General features: G+C 47.9%; 1 protein-coding gene across 6 annotated transcripts in view; it reads right to left on the bottom strand.

Annotated features, from left to right (window-relative positions):
* ACLY (ATP citrate lyase) overlaps window positions 1-18,845 on the bottom strand; it is a 44,689-nt gene that overhangs the window by 10,213 nt on the left and 15,631 nt on the right. For 4 of the 6 annotated variants that reach the window (XM_049114708.1, XM_025439637.3, XM_025439638.3 and 1 more), the window contains 9 exons: window positions 17,156-17,310; window positions 16,556-16,646; window positions 15,409-15,438; window positions 12,732-12,873; window positions 12,279-12,447; window positions 9,502-9,606; window positions 8,428-8,624; window positions 4,899-4,980; window positions 4,125-4,235 (listed from right to left, as the gene is read on the bottom strand). In XM_049114708.1, coding sequence (XP_048970665.1) covers window positions 4,125-4,235; window positions 4,899-4,980; window positions 8,428-8,624; window positions 9,502-9,606; window positions 12,279-12,447; window positions 12,732-12,873; window positions 15,409-15,438; window positions 16,556-16,646; window positions 17,156-17,310 — 1,082 coding nt within the window. The remainder of the gene's footprint in view (window positions 1-4,124; window positions 4,236-4,898; window positions 4,981-8,427; window positions 8,625-9,501; window positions 9,607-12,278; window positions 12,448-12,731; window positions 12,874-15,408; window positions 15,439-16,555; window positions 16,647-17,155; window positions 17,311-18,845) is intronic. The other 2 variants (XM_025439640.3, XM_025439642.1) reach the window with 1 other exon arrangement.

The following is an 18,845-nucleotide window of genomic DNA, read 5'->3' as shown; positions in this document are numbered from 1 at the left end:
AATAATGTCTAACCTGTTTGAGTAACACTACATCCAGGCACTTTTCTGTGTAGTTTACCCACTTCATCTTTCAGTAGCTATGGCTACTTCCATTAAGAAGGGAAGTGGAGGGATGCCTGGGTGGCTCAGTGGTTTAGTGCCGCCTTTGGCCCAGGGCGTGATCCTGGGGTCCTGGGATCGAAGTCCCACGTCGGGCTCCCTGCATGGAGCCTGCTTCTCCCTCTGCCTGTGTCTCTGCCTCTCTGTCTCTCATGAATAAATAAATAAAATCTTAAAAAAAAAAAAAAAAAGAAGGGAAGTGGAACACCAAAGGGGTAAACTAACTTGCCCAAGGCCACACAGGTAGGATGAGGTAGCATTTAATAAACCCAGGCAGTATGGCCTCTCCCTGCGTTCCTACCCACTACATAGAACAAAGGGGGCCTTGGGATCCCTGGGTGGCGCAGCGGTTTGGTGCCTGCCTTTGGCCCAGGGCGCGATCCTGGAGACCCGGGATCGAGTCCCACGTCGGGCTTCCGGTGCATGGAGCCTGCTTCTCCCTCTGCCTGTGTTTCTGCCTCTCTCTCTCTCTCTCTCTGTGTGTGTGACTATCATAAATAAATAAAATTTAGGGATCCCTGGGTGGTGCAGCGGTTTAGCGCCTGCCTTTGGCCCAGGGCGCGATCCTGGAGACCCAGGATCGAATCCCACGTCGGGCTCCCGGTGCATGGAGCCTGCTTCTCCCTCTGCCTGTGTCTCTGCCTCTCTCTCTCTCACTGTGTGCCTATCATAAATAAAAATAAATAAATAAATAAATAAATAAATAAATAAATAAATAAATAAAATTTTAAAAAAAAAAGAACAAAGGGGGCCTTAAGTGTGGAAAAGGTCAGGAACCACTGCTCTGGTTAGCAACACTCGAAAACACAGGGTTTAAAGCGCCGGCTCCCAATGCATTCTTTATAGGACTGAATCTGCATGGGTGGATGGGGTGGGAAGGAGGAGAGATTCTGTACTCAAACAAAATGCTGCGTTCGAGGAAATTAAAAGTTTAACTCTGAGATTCCTCTAAACTAAAACAAAAAAAAATTTTTTTTAAAGATTTACTTTAGAGAGAGAGAGAGGGACAAGCAGATTCCGCACTGAGCAGTGTAGAGCCTGACATGGGACTCGATCCCATGACCTGAGATCATGACTGAAGCCAAAAGCAAGTGTTGGAAGCTTAACCTACTGAGTTACCCAGGTGCCCCACAAACCCCCCAATTTTTTTAAAATTTTTTTAAAATCTTTTTTTTTAAAGATTTTATTTATTTATTCATAGAGATGCAGAGAGAGAGAGGCAGAGACACAGGCAGAGGGAGAAGCAGGCTCCATGCAGAGAGCCTGACGTGGGACTCGATCCAGGGTCTCCAGGATCAGGCCCTGGGCTGCAGGCGGCGCTAAACCGCTGTGCCATCGGGGCTGCCCAAAATTTTTATTTTTTGAAAGATTTTACTTATTTATTCATGAGAGACACAGAAAGAAAGAGGAAGAAACATAGAGTAGCAGGCTCCATGCAGGGAGCCCGACGTGGGACTCGATCCCGGGACTCTAGGATCACACCCTGGGCTGAAGGCAGGCGCCAAACCACTGAGCCACCCAGGCATCCCAAACCCAAAAACTTTTAAAGAGAAATAGATTATGTTGCATGTTCATAATTTATAGAAGCTCCCCTTTCTGTTTGCTTTGGTTTGTTTTTGTTTTGTTTTGAGGACCATTGCTACAGGACCAATTTTGTGGAACATAGTTCTGAAAAATGTCACCTTACCAATAACTCTGGTCTTTATCCCCATTGCCTGTTTCTTAATTCTGTTTTTCCTGAGGAGCTGTCTCTGCCTGCCAACAGGTGGAGATTTTGTTGCATGCCTACCTGACCTCTATAGGGCCAAACGTTCTGTAAGGTCATGTGATCTGCTTAAGAACTCAAAAATCACAGATGCCTGGGTGGCTCAGTTGGTTAAATATCTACTTCGGCTCAGGTCATGATCCCAGGGTCCCAGGATCAAGTCTCGTATCAGGCTTCCTGCCCTGCTGAAAGTCTGCTTCTACCTCTGCCTCTCACTCCCTCGCACTCTCTCTCAAATAAATCAATTTAAAACCTTAAAAAATCAAAAATCATTTATTAGCTGGGCACTGTACTATACTACTTTGTGTATGGTTGAAATTTCCCAATGTTTTAAAAAATTAAGTGAAAGACAAAAATGGAACACCTTGAGGACCTGTACCATCCCTGGGGTGATGATGCGTGCCCAGCTAGAAACATAAGAGTGAGGTCCTTGCCCTGTTGGCGGTGTCCTCAGCTTAGCAGGGGTGAAAAGGAGGGCTGGTAATGCAGAGCTGGTTAAGAGAAACAATGCGGCTGGGACTTGCAAATTATTTTTGGCTGCTCAGACGGAGGGGAGAGAAGTCAAGAAAAAGGAGAATCAGGAAAAGCTTCATGGAATCGGGTGAACTGAAGAATGGAAATGAGCATTTGCTAAGACCTGTATATGCCAGAACTTTTCAATTATTTTCTTATGTGAGCCACAGAACAATCCTGAATCATCCCCATCTTACAGCCCAGGAAACTGAGGCAGGAGAGGCCAAATGACCTGCCCTGGTTATACAGATCGACCAAGATCTGATTGTAGCAGGGGGGGGCGGGGGGGAGGGTGGAAGTCAAGCATGAGGCACGGGAATAATTTCCACGACGCACCCCTCTCCTTTTACTTACTTAGGAAAAAAAATACAGAGTTAATACTTATACAAAATCATATTATAAGCATTTACTACATCCTGCTGTTTCTTTAATCTGATAAACTCTATCAACATATCAAGAATCACCTCATTCTTCTCCTGCCTGCTGGGTTTTCTACTGTATGGCTGGGCCGGGATGACATATCCCCTTTAGACCTGCATTTAGGCTGTTCTATTTTCTTTTCTTTTCTTTTTTTTTTTTTTAGAGATTTTATTTATTTATTCATGATAGTCACAGAGAGAGAGAGAGGGGCAGAGACACAGGCAGAGGGAGAAGCAGGCTCCATGCACCGGGAGCCCGATGTGGGATTCGATCCCGGGTCTCCAGGATCGCGCCCTGGGCCAAGGGCAGGCGCCAAACCGCTGCGCCACCCAGGGATCCCTAGGCTGTTCTATTTTCTACCATTAAAATCTTGAGTGTCCTTGCACACACACTTCGAAATATTTTTGTGCGCAGACCCGTAAATCTGTAAAAGCGGAACAGCTGGTTCAAAGGAGAGGTGCATTTTACAACTGCACAAATATTGTCACTGTGAGGTGGGGACGAATCTCAGTGGGGAAGGCAAGTATCGCAGGATTGCAGGCAGAAAGAATAGGGTGACAGGCTTACTGGTGGGAAGGTTAGGAGGTTCAGAGTAGGGATTAGCACTGTTGCAGGAAGCCTTATGGCCGGGTCTTACCTTCATCTGTACATAGCGCATATGCTGCTGATACAAGGCCTCACCCTTGAGCCTGCTCAGCTATTGATCACTGATCAGTGACAATTCTTTGTTTCCCCAATTTCATCATCACCGGATGGGCCATCTTCAAGACAGAGGGTCCTCTAAGATGGAGTCCTGGGCCTGCAGTCTGCCTTGCCATACCCAGCCAGAGAGAGGTGACTCAGAGTGTTGGTACTGGATGCCTGGGCCATGCCGCACTCACTGTATGCCTCTGGGCATACTTCTACATCTAGAACAAACCTGGCTTTCTTCTACAGCCTCTCCCCCTGCCCCTCCCCAGCTCTGTCCCTCTCCCTCCTCCACTTCCCTCAGTAAATTCCTGCTCAGTAAACTCCTTCTCGTCCCTTAGATGCAGCACAAGCCTCACCTTCCCTGTGAAGCCATCCTAACTGCTCCAGACAGAAGTGTGCCCTACTCCAATCCTAGCAGGGACTCAGAGCTGTGCTCTGGTCTTCATCTGATGACTGTCCCCCACCCCCCCAACTGGATTTAACCTTCTAGAGAGCAGGGCCCTAGGTGAACCTCGCGGTAACCCTCAAGTAGTAAATGATCATTGGAGGAATTAGCTGCTCAACGAGATGACCACACAGTTCACCTCAGACACCCCCTTTGGCCTCCCTGTCCAGGAGTGTCGTGTCCCGGCGGTACCTCGGAGGAGAACATGGTGGCACAGGTCCCGATGCACCAGCAGACCACGGGCTTGGTGATACGGCCCTCCTTGATGCCCCGGCAGATCTTATATTCCTCAGTGCCCCCTATCTGCCAAAGAACAGGGAACAAGAAAAAGCCCACAAGTTAGTGGAACCCATCCCAAATTGTCATGGGCAGCACTGCACCAGGAAAATCTCTCCCAAATCAGGTGGGGGTCAGAGGCGCCAGGAGTCCTGAGTTACAGCTTGGTTAGGAAATGAAGAAACATGGGCTTTGGCCAAACAATAGCTTGGAAGATTGAGACTGGAGACAAGGAAGAATTGTAAAAGGGCAGTGGGTATCCTCTGGAGTCCCTGAGACTTCCCCTCCTTGATTTAAGAGTAGAAGATAAAAAAAAAAAAAAAAAAAAAAGAGTAGAAGATGATTTTGGATCAGACCTGCTCAGAGACACAAGCAAGGAATGGGGTGAGAGGACTCTCCCAAACTATGAAACCACTTCTTACTCCACCTATGCACTGTGAAGAGACCAATGTCAGCCAAAAGCTTCTTCTTTATCGGTACTAAAAAGTTTTGTGCCACCAAGAGGCAAGAACGTTTTCAGGAACAGACACGGCAGTTTTAACAGTGACAATTTTTATGGCCCAGGGTGTAGGGAGCGGGATTACCAGGGACTGTCACTTTAAGTTATATATAACCAAATACATGAGCTTTTTTTCAAAACTGGGGTCACACATTAGAGTCAGAAAAATAAAATTAAAAAACAAAACTCACCTCTCCAAGAACCACAATCATTTTTACTCCTGGAGTATCCTGGTAACGTAACACATGATCCATAAATGTTGAGCCGGGGTACCTGGTAAAAGCAGAGAGAACACATGGGATCAGGAGACATGGGGAGATGTATGTACAGGTATAGGAGGCTACTGTGAGGTTTTTTGTGAGTGTGGGTGTCCAGTGAGGGCCCAGAGATGCCTCAAGAGGCAAGGGGTGAGGTGGGGGGTGGGTAATAAATGAAGCACAAGGGAAAGGAAGGAGAAGGGAGGTTTGCTTGGCAGTAAGAGATGCTTATAGAGTACATGTGTGGTGGCTTTAAAATATGGCTGAAAGGGGCACCTGGGTAGCTCACTGGTTGAGTGTCTGCTTTTGGCTCAGGTCATGATCTTGGGCTCCTGGGATCGAGTCCCGCATTGGGCTTCCCACAGGGAGCTTGCTTCTTCCTCTGCCTATGTCTCTGGCTCTCTCTGTGTCTCTCATGAATAAATAAATAAAATCTTTTTTTAAAAAAATATGGCTGAAAATTCTTTCAACAAGGTGTAATCTCATGCCTCTCTTGAATATGGCTCAGACTTGATGATTAGCTTCTAATAAACAGAATGTGACAGAAATGACTCTTTGACAATGGCTTCTGTGGCAGGGTTATAAAAACAGCTTCTGTCTGGCACTCTCTTGAATTGCTCATGCTGGGGGATGCTGGTCACTATGTCTTTTTTTTTTTTTTTTTTGCTTACTATGTCTTGAAGAACACTGAGCAGCCTATGGAGAAACCCACAAAAAAGCACTGTGTCAGCCCTGAGGATGAGCTACCTCCAGCCTCAAGCAGGCCTTTAGCTGAGAATAGCATCTCAGCCACCTACCACTTCACTGCACCCTACCCCTCCCCAAGCCACAGCTGCCTACTTGAGCCACTCCTGAACCCTGACCCACAGAAACCAGGAGAACAAATGTTCTATTATAGTTTGAAACCACTCAGTTCATATAACTTTTTTTTTCTTTTAACAAGCAATATATAGCATACCAATATAGCATGCCAACTGATGTCCCAGGATTGGCAGGCTATTGCTAGGTCCATATACCGGTCTGTATATATAGTTGACCCTTGAACAACGTGTGGGTTAGGAACAACAATCCCCACACATGCAGTCAAAAATCCAGTATAACTATAACTCCCCCAAAGACTTAACTACCTACTGTTGACCAGAAGCCTTACTGACTACATCAGTAATCGATTAACACATATTTTATGTTATATGTGTTATATACTGTGTTCTTACTCTAAACCAAGCTATAAAAAAAGAGAATGTTATTAACAAAACCATAAGAAAGAAAAAAATAAAGTACTATACTGTATTTATTGAAAAAAATCTAAAAAAAAAAAAAAGAAGAAGAAGAAGAAAGAAACCTGCATATAAGTGGACCCATGCAACAAACCCATGTTGTTTGAGGGTCACCTGTATTTTAATTTTCTCCTACCAAGTGAGTTTACAAAAGGATTAAGGGCCAGGATGTGACTCTGTAGATCTTCAAGAACATTATAAATCCCAAAGGGACAGTGGAATGGCCTAGATTTATTTGAGCTGGAGCCCATTGTCAGGGAGCACTGGGGACAAGGGTCCCCCAGGCCATGGTCCTAAAGACCTGGGTGAGAGATCTTTCTCACTTGGGAAGTCCATCTGACACAATACAGGAGAGTCAGGAGACAGACAAGGTGACTGGCTCTCCCAATAGCTTTTGGTTGAGGGAAACAGCAATCGTAATAATAATAAACAGCAATGGCTAATGTGTATTATGGCATTAAGTACTAGTCATTACTCTAAAATAATACTCTACTGAAGGGCACTTGGATGGCTCAATTGGTTAAGTGTCTGCCTTCAACTCAGGTCATGATCTCAGAGTTCTGGGATTGAGCCCCAGATCAGGGAGCCTGCTTCTCCCTCTCCCCCTTACTCGTCCTCTCTCTTGCTATCTCTAACTCAAATAAAATCTTAAAAAAAAATAATACTCTATTGATAATATCCTGATTACCATTCACACTAACAAAAACAATGAATATACTATTTGTGAGATAAGAAATAGAGATTTGGTCTCTGTCCTCAGTTCCTGATGCAGAGCTCCTAAAACCCTTGGAATTTCCTAGGTGGTAGGAGTGTCTTTTGTTCTCATGAGGCAACTCCCAGTGGGGGCCTACAGAGCCCCTGGATGGAGGCTGGCTGCTAGAAGACCAAGCCGTGATCAGAGGCTTGGAATTATCAGCCTTACTCACCATCCTCTGCAGAGGGGAGGACTAGTGATTGAATTTATAATCGATTGTGCCTATATGATGAAGTCTCCATAAAAATCCCTAAAAAAGGGGGTTTGGAGAGCTTTTGGGTTGGTGAACACACCAATGTGTTGGGAGGGTGGCGTGCCCAGAGAGGGCACAGAAACTCCATGCACTGCCCCCCGTAACTTGCCATACGTGTTTTTTTCATCTGGCTGTTCCTGGATTCTGCAAGCCATTCGAGCCAATTACCAAACCCAAGAATTAAGGTATGGAGACCCCCAATGTATAGCCAGCTGGTCAGGAGTATCAGAAGCCTGGACTTGGAATTGGCATCTTGTGGGACTGAGCCCTTCACCTGTGGGATCTGGTACTAACTCCAGGTAGATACTGTCAGAATTGAAACGAACTATAGGACACCCAGCCAAGAAGCGGAGAACTGCTTGATATGAGGAAAAAAATCCCAACATTTGGTAGCCAGAAGTGTCAGTGAGATCATGGAAGAAAGTAGAGAAACAGTTCTTCTGGGATTCCTGGGTGGCTCAGCGGTTAAGTGCCTGCCTTCAGCCCAGGGCATGATCCTGGAGACTCAGGATCAAATCCCACGTCAGGCTCACTGCATGGAGCCTGCTTCTCCCTCTGCCTATGTCTCTGCCCCTCTCTCTCCCTCTCTCTCCCTCTCTCTCTCTCTCTCATGAATAAATAAATAAAATAAAATAAATTAAAAAAAAGAAACAGTTCTTCCTTTCACCATTACAGACTATAGCTAGACCTGCTGAGTACTTGCTAAGTGCCAGGTCCTGTATTAGCCACTTAATATAAATATTACCTCACTTAATCCTTCCAACAACCCATGAGGGGGGTGCAATTATTTTGCCCATTTGATCTGTAAGGATGATGGAGGTCCAGGGAGGGTGAGTGACCTGCGCAGGACACCTCCCTGGTAAACAGAGAAACTGGGATTTGAGCCCCCTTGCTCTGATTTCAGAATTAGTCCAATCACTGCATTCTGCTGCCTCGCTATGGCCACAACTCAGACAACAAACAGAATTATCCCTAAAGCCCAAACATCTTTGAAAAACACCTTTTCCTGTTTTTTTCCCCCTGATTTCATGCTGATGTCATTCCTGAGGCAGAGTAGAAATGCTCTGTTTTATGGACTCAACTCAGCAGCAAAGAGCAGAGACTGGAAGACCCAGTGCCCCTCTTCTCCCAGACTGCCACTCCCAAGTGTGGGAGGCCTGCCTTGGCCCAGCTGATCACCTGTCCCCGCCAATGGCCACACCCTCATAGACGCCATCTGTGGTCCGAGAGATGATATTGTTGAGCTCATTGGACATGCCCCCAGAACGCGAGACGTAGGCCACGCTGCCAGGGCGGTACAGCTTGGAGGCCAGGATGTTGTCCAGCATCCCGCCTGTATTTCCAATCTTAAAGCACCCAGGCTTGATGCCTCCAACCTGTTGAGGAGGCAGAAACAGTAGTCAGGGAGGAAGAAGCTCCTGATCGACCACAGAGCTCAGGGGAATCACAAAGCCCAATACCACCTGCTCCCCCCACTCTGGTCAGGATGGGGAGAAAATGGTCCGAGAGAGCTAACTACCTGCACAATGGGTTTTCAGCTCGGGAAGTATCTCATCTCCCTGTCAAGAGCCATTACACAGGTAAAAAAGAGAACCTTCCTTGTAAAACATGGCTTACTACTGCGGATTCAGATACGTATACTCAGGCTTAAGTCACCTCCTTTGGTCTAAAAGGGCGACGGCACCCAGGACAAGTGTAAAACACATGTGTGTGCCTCTGCTCAACGTCACCACCCCCTGCCTCAGAGATGAAAGAAAGGCCCCTTGCTTAATTAAAGAATCTGACCTTTAGACAACTTTTTAATGCAATAGCTAAGGAAAAACAACAATAAAATATTCTCAGAGTGATTTCTTTCTATGTGACGACTTTTGGGCAAATAAAACCTCTAAGTAAAAAAAAAAATAAAATAAAATAAAATAAAATAAAATAAAATAAAACCTCTAAGTAGATTCTTCCTTGGATCATAGTGAAAGGAATAATCAAAGATTGCTATGGTTGTATGAAGGTGGACTAACACACACAAAAAAACCCTTAAAACTATAAAGTTAGCCCCTTAAAACTATAAAGGTGATACAGACCAGGGAGGGAGCCCGTTAAAGTAACTGAATATGAACAGACTGACTTGTAATGGTTATACTCTGAATCTTTTCAACCCAAGAGGGAAACAGAAGCATTAGTAAGTTAGCTTTCTGTGGGACCAGAACTTCGTAAGACAGGCTTGAACTTAAAAGGCTTTCCAGAAAGGACACTCACGGTGGCAGGTCCGATGATGGTCACTCCCTTCTGGTCTGCCTTCTTGATCAACTTCCTTGTGAGGGCCTCAGGGATGCCTTCAGCTATGATGGCGATGGTCCGGATCTAAAGGACAGTCCCTTCCTGTTAATTGTGTGCCTCAGATGAAGCAACGAGGACCCACCTTCCATGCCCCCTTCTAGACTCTAAGAATAAAGTAATGTTAATGGTATACAAACCCTTCTTCCTACAGGGCTCTGTCCCTAGCCTGATGACTCCAACTCTTTCCCAAAAAAGAGGTGTAGACATCCAAAACCAATCTCCACTGGTTAACACCACAGTAATTCAGTAACCAAGAAGGAGCAAATGTTTCTGAAAACCCTTCTACCATCAAAAGTGTCTATATTCTCTCCCATCCAAAAACCCACCAGACTCAGACCCACCTGATCCCCACCTGTCCTGGTGCTTGTTCATAAAGCAGGTATCTATGGCTTTTTCCACTGTATCCTCTGAGTCTCTGACTCTATGTCTCAGGGTGGGTATGGAACACAAATGAGCTGCTTCCACACTCAGACCAGAGTGGGCTGGAGGAGAAAGCCAGAAGGAGTGGGGATGGGCAGGAAAGATCAAGAACTATCTCTCTTTGGTTCTAGACCTGGGGCCAGCAAACTTTTTCTGGCTCCTTTGGTCATATGGTCTCTGCAATAACTACTAAACTTTGCCTCTGTAGCAATGAAGACAGCTGTGAACAATATGTAAATGAACACAGTATGGCTGTGTTCCAATAAAACTTTAGAAAAACAGACAGAGGGATCCCTGGGTGGCGCAGCGGTTTGGAGCTTGCCTTTGGCCCAGGGCGCGATCCTGGAGACCCGGGATCAAATCCCACGTCAGGCTCCCGGTGCATGGAGCCTGCTTCTCCCTCTGCCTATGTCTCTGCCTCTCTCTCTGTGTGTGACTATCATAAAAAAAAATAAAAACAAAAGTTATTAAAAAAAAAAAAAAAAGAAAAACAGACAGGGGGCTAGGTTTGACCCTTGTCAGCTACAGTTTGCTGAACTTTGCTCTAGAATGAAAAAGCAGCTCATTTTCAGCAGGTGTGCTTTTGTTTTTGCTTCACCGAGATGGGAAAACAAATTTACATTCTCCAGTCTCTCCCACACTGTACTAAGCCAGTCTGGGATCAGACAATAATTTTGAACAGAAAAATCAGTATCTTAGTCTATAGGCTCTTACAAATCAATTAACAAAAAGACAAATACCTTAACAGAAAAAAAAAGAAAAAGAAAAAGAAAAAGAAAAAAAGGAAGAGCAAGTCACAAAATATAAATGGTCAATAAATGTTTTTAAAAGCTCATCTTAGTTAATAATTACAGATCTGCAGATTAGGGGTGCCTGGATGGCTCAGTGAGTTAAGCATCTGCCTTCAGCTTGGGTCATGACCCCGGGGTCCTGGAACCTAGCCACCTCACAATCCCTGCTCAGCAGGGAGTCTGCTTCTCCCCTTTCCCCCTCCTCCCACTTTTGTGTGCACACTTTCTCTCTCTCAAATAAAATCTTTAAGAAAAAAGATACGCAAATTAAATAGAATGCCTATCACTTGTCAAATACATGCTTGTTTTTCTTAGAGAGAAAGAGAGGGCGCGCGTGGGAGCAAGTGTTGAGGGACAGAGAGAGAGAGAGAGAAAGAGAGAGAGAATCTTAAGCAGGCTCTATGCACGATGCAGAGCCAGACGCAGGGCTTGATCACAACCGGAGATCATGACCTGAGCTGAATCAAGAGTAGGAGGCTTAACCAATTGAGTCATCCAGAGGCCCCAAATACATGTTTTTAAAATGCAAACATTCAGAGTTGGCCAGGGTACAGAGAGCAGGCCTTCTTGAACCACTGATGGAGTTTATGTCCTTACAACTTTTCTGGAGGGCACCTGCAGGATGGATCAAAGGCTTCTGAATCTGCACATTCTTATGCAGCAGTTTGACTTCTAGATACTTATGCTGGGGAAATAATTAAGCATATATGCAAATATTCATCTAAGATGCTCACTGCAAGACCAGAAAAAGCAAAACTGATGTTGCCAATGAATATTTATGGATGTGAAAAGAGTAATTGAAAAAAACGGATTACAAAACAGCCACGGACAGTATTATTCCACATGTTCAAATCCAGAGAAAAAAGTGGAGAAGATTAAATTCAAATGTTGGCAACTATGTTTCTGAGAAATAGAAATTGACTGAGGTATTCATTTTTTTCTCTTTACCTAAAAGTATTTAAGTTTTCTCTACAATAAACATGTAATAGGGACCCCTGGGTGGCTCAGTGGTTAAGCGTCTGCCTTCGGCTCAGGGCGTGATCCTGGAGTCCTGGGATCAAGTCCTGCATCCGACTTCCTGTTAGGAGCCTGCTTCTCCCTCTGCCTATGTCTCTGCTTCTCTCATGAATAAAAAAAAAATCTAAAACAAAACAAACCCCACGTAATAATGTTATAATAAGAAATTGCTTTTGATTCTGTTGTGAAAGCCAGTCTTAGAAGCACAACAAAGACCTGGGTGGGGAGGGGGAGCAGATGATCCTGAACGGACTCTTTGTTAACCTAGTTAAGCAGTGCTGTCCAGCCTGCCTGCCCTGTTACCTACCCTGTTACCACCCTACCTCCTGAAGATCAAGTGTATCCAACCACTTTCTCCCAAACCACCGGACAGTCCTGAGTGCCAAGCCATTTGTCCCAGGTGGCAGTGCTGGTAGACACCATGCAGGAGCTTTCCCTGCTTCCCCATCCCAATGCCCGCTGACCTACCTGCGCATAATTCATGGTCTCAATGGTACTATCATAGGCTGAGCGGAGAGAGGCAAAGTTGATCAGCACATCTACTTCTGGGTGTTTCTTCATGGCATCAGCCATGTTCTTGAAGACAGGGATCAGGATCTCCTTGTGACCCCAATAAAACTTCTGCTTGTGGTCCCCACTGTGAGAAAGGAAGAGTAGGAGGGGTCAGAACACCCCTAAGCTGTCAGGGCTGGGGAGGGGGAAGCCAAGGGGTGGAGCTTCATCTAGAAGGTGGAGAGACAGGGTCCCACGTGTGTGAAACATCCCCCAGGAATATGGATCACCCCAGTCTGGGATGGCAGATGCTTCCCCAGCAAAGGGGGTAACCTTGCTGGCTCCCCAAACTCTGTCTCAGTGAGGGAGATGAGATGACAAAGTCTCACTTGGCAGCCATCTCTAGCTTCCCGCCTCGGTGGGACTCACGTGAAAGGGTACACCATGGCAGCCACTGAAGGCTCATCTCGGGAGCAGACGTAGTCAAAGTCCAGCATGCCCTGTACGGCCCGGGTCTGCATGCCCCACACGATGGCCTTGGTGTGGCGGCTGAAGAGGGTGGCACTCTTTCCTGGTGAGCAAAGACACAACGAGTGCACCCAGAACACACACTCCGGGGAGACCCTCAGGGCTGCCACACCCCTCCATGCCCAGGTCCAGGGATGGGGGACTCATCACCACGGCAAAGGGATGTCAAGAGGATGGGATTCTGAGAACTGCAGGAAGAGGTGCCTTGGTCTCTCTGCAAAGAGGTGGCAGAGAGAGGGAAGAGAGCTAAGAAGGCCTGCCTAGCTGGTAAAGAGCTAGCAATCAACGCAGAAAGGATTCCCAGGCAGAGAATTCCCACAGGGAATTGATTCACAAGAGAGGCATGTCATCAGCATTTTGCTTACATGTCAATGAAGGCTTAATCAATTATTTTTAAAGCCACTGAGAAAAAAAACATCAAGCTCTCCCAATTTTAGTAGGCATGGGACTTGAATCAACCTGACAATCATCACCTTTAACTCTGGACATAAACCAGCTTGGGTCAGGATCCGAATCCTCAGGATTCTAGGTCAGCATGGGCCCAAAGAAGAGGCTGGCCACAGTCTTATTTCTCCTGAGGTTCTGGCTGAAGCGCACTGGCTTCTCGGCACCTCCCAACTTTCTCTGCCCTGTGTCCCTCCTGCCCGCCCCCCTCCAGCAGATGGGCCTTTCCTGCTCAATGCTCCAGGGCAGCTCTCCAACAGCACAAAGGAATGAGAGGCAAGAGAAGGGGAAAGAAAATCTGTTACAAGTGCTTCCTTTGCCTGAAGGGAAAGGCCCCTTCATCACTCTGCAGACCGGTGACCTGACTCTCCCATTCTCTGCAAGTCCCCAAGTCCCACTGCAGGAAAGTAGCCCCCAGGGGAGGTTCTCAGCTCCCCCAGGGAGAACAAGGCACTGAGCTCAGTGGCCATCTGGTATTGATCAACCTGGTATACTAGCGCAGGCTTGGCTCCTTAGGTTCAAGATCCAATTAAATAAATTTGAGATCACTCTCCCTAGGCGTGCAGGGTTCCCATCCCTACACAAGCTTGCTTCTTCCCTTTCAGCTCTAAGCTTCTCATACCAGAAGGCTCCTGCTGTTCCAAATACCTGGGACTTACTGTCATCAGACTTACTGGGGTTCTCAAGAGACAGGAGATCACAGAACAAAGGAAGCCACCTAATCCAGTACCCTTGCTTCCCAGGCCCCGGAACCTGAAGCTCAGAGATGCCAAATGATGGAGATCCTGCCATCTCGCATCAGGGCCAGATTATATACTAATTTATGATGCAACACAACCATGCAAGGGAGGAGGGTGTGATCCAAGCCAGGAGGGCCTGGCCTCTCCCCACCCTCAGGGGGGGAGCCCACACTCCCCCAAGTCAGAGTGTGAGCAAACACACACACATGCATCTGTCTACCTAAGACTACAGAAAGGAGACTAAACCTGGAATCTTTACAAGCCCCCACCCTGCACTTCCAGCATAAAAGGGGCAGATTTCAAGCGTGCTCCTCTCCAGCACAGAGATGGCAAAGCCAAAGGCCATCATCCTCATCCCACCAGCAGCATGAGTCCCTGGGAACCCATGCTACAGGCTACCATCCCCCCACCAGGCTACTCCACTGGCTAAGTAGGATAAGCCCACCCCCTGGGTGGAAGAGCTCTCAGAACTGGGGTTAGGCCCCAGTTCTTTCCACACAGGGCTAGGTCTAGTCTTTCAAGTAACAAAGGATCTTTCCAGAGACAGGAAACATAGGGATTAAAGGCAGATGGTGAGAGGACTGCATTCTTGGCTTTTCTAGGGGAAGATATTTGATCTAGCTTAGCTGCCCCTTCCCCTCCCCTTAGCAAAGAATCAAAGGTCATCAAGTTTTCCCCCTTCCCCAGGGAGAATTCTCCCACAGAAGTGAATGTCAAAAAGTTCAGTGGAAGCCCTGAGGCATTGGAGGGATGAATCCATTCACGTTAGTCAACAGGGGAACATGTGTTTGCACAAATGTGTGAATGAACACAGCAAATGTCCTCCATAAGCAGTGACCTCATACATCAAAGCCCAGGTCCCCTCTACAGATTTATTGCACATCCATCTAGGCTTATACCTCTCTCCTTGACTTGTCTACCCTGTCTTCCACCCAAAACCCAGAGAAATCTAAACCTGTTGCTGGCACTGAGAGCTCAGGGATGCAGTAGGTGGTGGTGAGGCTAGATGGGAAAAGTAAGAAGAGACTCTAAGACGGAGATGGGAATCCTGGAGGGCAGCTGCTGCCCTCCTTGCCCTTGGGCTGCCACTCCCCCTTCAGCTTCCATGGCTCCCTCATTCCCAGGACGCCCCTCCCTCCTCAGCAGGCACCACTCCACTAAGACTGTGGGCCTGGCTCTTACTCCCACACTCCCTACCCTGTCCTATTGGGAGTGTGGAGCCAGAGAGAGCCAGCCAGGAGAGTGCTGAGTGGAGGTGGGAGTGACTAAGTAGCGGCAGGACAGCGAAGGAGAGCGAAGAATAGGACTTGGGAGCAAACAAAGCACACGGTAAGGCTATATAACCCGCTAACCAAAGCCACACACAGAGCTGGGGCGGGGTGGGGGCATCCTACCTTGCAGGGATCTTGGACTTGGGACTGAATCTGTCAAAGAAAATGACCAAGGCAGCTGAGTTACCTGCTGGTGGCTGGAGGCTTTGGAGGGAAAGGGTGGGAAGAGGGAAGGGTCCCAAGAACAAGCCTTGTAGGGCTCATGCCCTCAGTCTCTTGTCTATTCCACAATAGACAGGAGTGAAGCCAAGAGAAGAGAAGAGAGCACTGATCAGCAGAGCAGAAGAAAGGGCCAAAGGGCAAAGGGCCAAAGGGCCAGAGAGGGGGCGGGAAGGGCAAGAAGGCTTGGAGGGGGTGCTAAACACCAAAGACCCCCAGGCCTGGAGCAGAGGCCTGCTGGCTGAATCCACCCTCATAATGTCAATTCCGGGTTATCCCCACGAAGCACAATAAGACAGTTACGTCACTGTAGCGTTGGATGTGTCACTCTGTGCTGTAGACAAAGCTACTGGTTTGGGAACTGCGGAAACAGCTACAATCTCGAGTGCCTGGAGCCCGTGTAACTGTTTCACAAAATGCCTCATGCTCACACTGTGTGTACCAAAAAAGAGGCAGCATCAGCCCCACGCTAATGCCTATTATCTGATGCTGGCTGCAAGGACTGGGTGGCAGGGGTCGCATCTGATGAACCAGAGGATAAACAGGGTACGCGAAATGCAGACAGGCTGGTATCTATGTGTGCTTTTACGGTGGGTTCGCAGGAAGGGTGATGGGTGGTACCTGTAATAACCCCAGGAGGTTGCATTGACAGGAACCACCACGTGGGTGCTTCCTTTGCGGTCCCAGCTCTAGGCTCCTGCTCTCCGCTTAAATACAGAGTCTGGGAGACCTTGCCACCTCCGGGTGTTGCTGTCTCCCTGACTCCTCCACAGCTTCCCTGCCTGGCTCACATGCCCCCACAGGAAGTAAGGGGGTGGAAGAGAAGATAGCGAGGAGTGGGGTGACCCAGGCACAGTATGGGTCCCTCAGTGCCAGGAGAGCCCACAGGAAGGCTTGGAAAGGCCCGAGTTTTCATGTCCTCACATCCATTTGGCCCATGCGCCATACCCACTCTCATAGCAAAGCCCAGCTTTGTGCCCCAGCATGGCCCGCCCCAGTAAAACCTGGATAGGGCAGGTAGACAGGGGTGCCTGAGCCTGCTGGTAGTTACCTTGTGGCATGGCAGGCTTGGCCTTCTTTGCGGGTGCCACCTCATCAGCCCTGGACTCAGAAAAAGAGGCTGTCCTGCTGGGGGCTGGAGTCTGGGGTGGGACAAGGAGACAGGGTAAGAGTCACAAGTAGCAACTGGGAAAAAGAACTATTTGGTCCTTAAGCTTTGGTTCCTTAAGGCCCAAAGAAATCCAGTAACAAGAACGATGCACATCCTCTACAAAGCGCTTCCAAAAGTATTATTCTAACAGCCCTCTTGAGATACGAATTAGTATTGTCCCATGTCACAGATGAGCAAACTGAGGCTCTGACACATGCCAAAGCCCCACTCTTAACAGGATTAAATTCAGGTCTGATTTTTAACCCCCTGATCTAACCTCGATGGCTTAGTCAGTGCAGTATGCGACTCTTTATCTTGGGGTTGTGAGTTCAAGTCCCATGCTGGGTGTTGAGCTTACTTTAAAGAAACCAACCTTTTTCTCCAATGCCCCCAGATGGCTAGGGACAGAGGACAGGCACTGTGTTCTAGATGGGAGGAAGGTTATGATGAGGAGGCAAAGATGACACAGCATGCTTTATGTAGAGGACATGTGGCACCTACCGATGTACTCCCACTGGCATTGAGGAGGAAATTTGCAGTGTGGGCTGCTGTGGGTGGCTGGTTGGGGATGGGCCGGTGACCCAGAGCCATGCCCACAATGGCTGTCATATGAGTTTCAGTGCCAAAGACATGGATAGGGATCCCAGTGGTCTTCCCTAGGAGGGAAAGAAAAGAATCCATCATTCAAGTTTTCAAATAAGTACCCAAGTCCACATGACTCTACAAAGGCCCCTGACATCTAGTGCTTTTTTCTGCACAAGACCAATTATCCAGGATAGACCAACTGTCATATTTTCAGCATCAAGCAACTCTTTGTAAAGATGACCTGCTGAGTAAAGCAAGAAAGAGCTTTGCTGATACCCTGCAGTGGCCACAAGCATAATTAGGGTCTGCACTGTCTTGTTGGAAGCTGGCCCCTGGCCCCCCCAACCCCACGACCTTGACATCTGCCTGGCTTGGCCTCTGTTTCTGAGCTCCTGGGCTTACTTCCTTGGAGCTCTGGTCCTTCTCCTTCCTCTGTTTGGAACCCTTTGGAGTGCCACCTCCTGAGAAAGGCCTTCCCTGACCTCCTCCCCGCACCTGCCACTCCACCGTATGCATCCCCACCGGACAGCATCTTCTTTTAGTAATCATTTACTTGCTTACTGTCCTCCTACTTGAATTGCCTGTGACAAACATTCACCGTGCTGTCCCCAAGGGCTGGGCCCCCAGCAGGAACTCAGCGGTCGGTGCAAATGAGGCCTGGCACCCCTTTAAGTAAGTAGGTGGGTTGTTTGCCAAACCCACCAGATTTGGGAAAACAGGAAGATGGGAAGCTTTTGCCCCTCCAAAATAAATGGAGGCACGACCTGCTCCCGGAGCAAGAGCATCTTCCGTCACCCCTCTGACATCTCACATGAATCCCTGCCCCACAACTAACTCTCTTAGCAATGAGGGCTGCACGGAAGATCAAAGTTGCTGGTGACCAATTCACATTCTCAGGCTCAGTGAGGTTAACTTAGGGAGACACAATTTTAGTCCAGACTGAGAGGAGGTCCCCAGCTTCTGGAAACCTCTCAACGTGAGGTCTCAGGAACCTGCCGGAGACACTCAAAATGCAGAAGGGAGAAAGGAAACCAAAACAGAGGCCACCACCCTCTTGTCCCTCATCTTAGCAACGGACAATGCTTTCCCATTTACCAGTTACTTGCCCTTCCTCTCCCCCACAGCCCAAGAGGTCGCCACCCTCCTGCCTCTGAACCTACTGTCCACCTGGCAGCCAAACAACCCTTCCAACCCTAAGTCAAGGTGTGCCACTCCCTCAGTCTTGCAGAGATTGCCAGCCCAGGGCCATGGCCAAGTGCCCCTGGTACCTGTACCACCCCACATGGCTCCCACTGTCTCCCCGCCTCACCTGCCAACAACCTGCCTTTGCTCCCTTGGTCCTGCCTGCTGGTCTAACACAGTAGCACACTCCCACACAGGGTCCTGGGACTTGCCCTTCCCTCTGTGGTTGCCGCTGAGCTGCTCCCTCCTCTCCTCCAGCTCACTGCTCAAATGTCACATTTTCAGTGAAGCATTCGCTGATCACTCCATTAAAACTGGTCCTGTCCCCCTCAACAAACACACCATCCCTTTATTTGGCTTTGTTTGCTTTTGTGGCACCTAGTGCTACCCGATGTTACAGTCAATGTTCACAACAGCACAAGGG

Source organism: Canis lupus, chromosome 9 (genome assembly GCF_003254725.2).
Source record: "Canis lupus dingo isolate Sandy chromosome 9, ASM325472v2, whole genome shotgun sequence".
NCBI classification, from domain to species: Eukaryota; Metazoa; Chordata; class Mammalia; order Carnivora; family Canidae; genus Canis; species Canis lupus.
The sequence above is the reverse complement of the archived record's forward strand: the minus strand, read 5'-3'. Positions and strand labels throughout refer to the sequence as shown.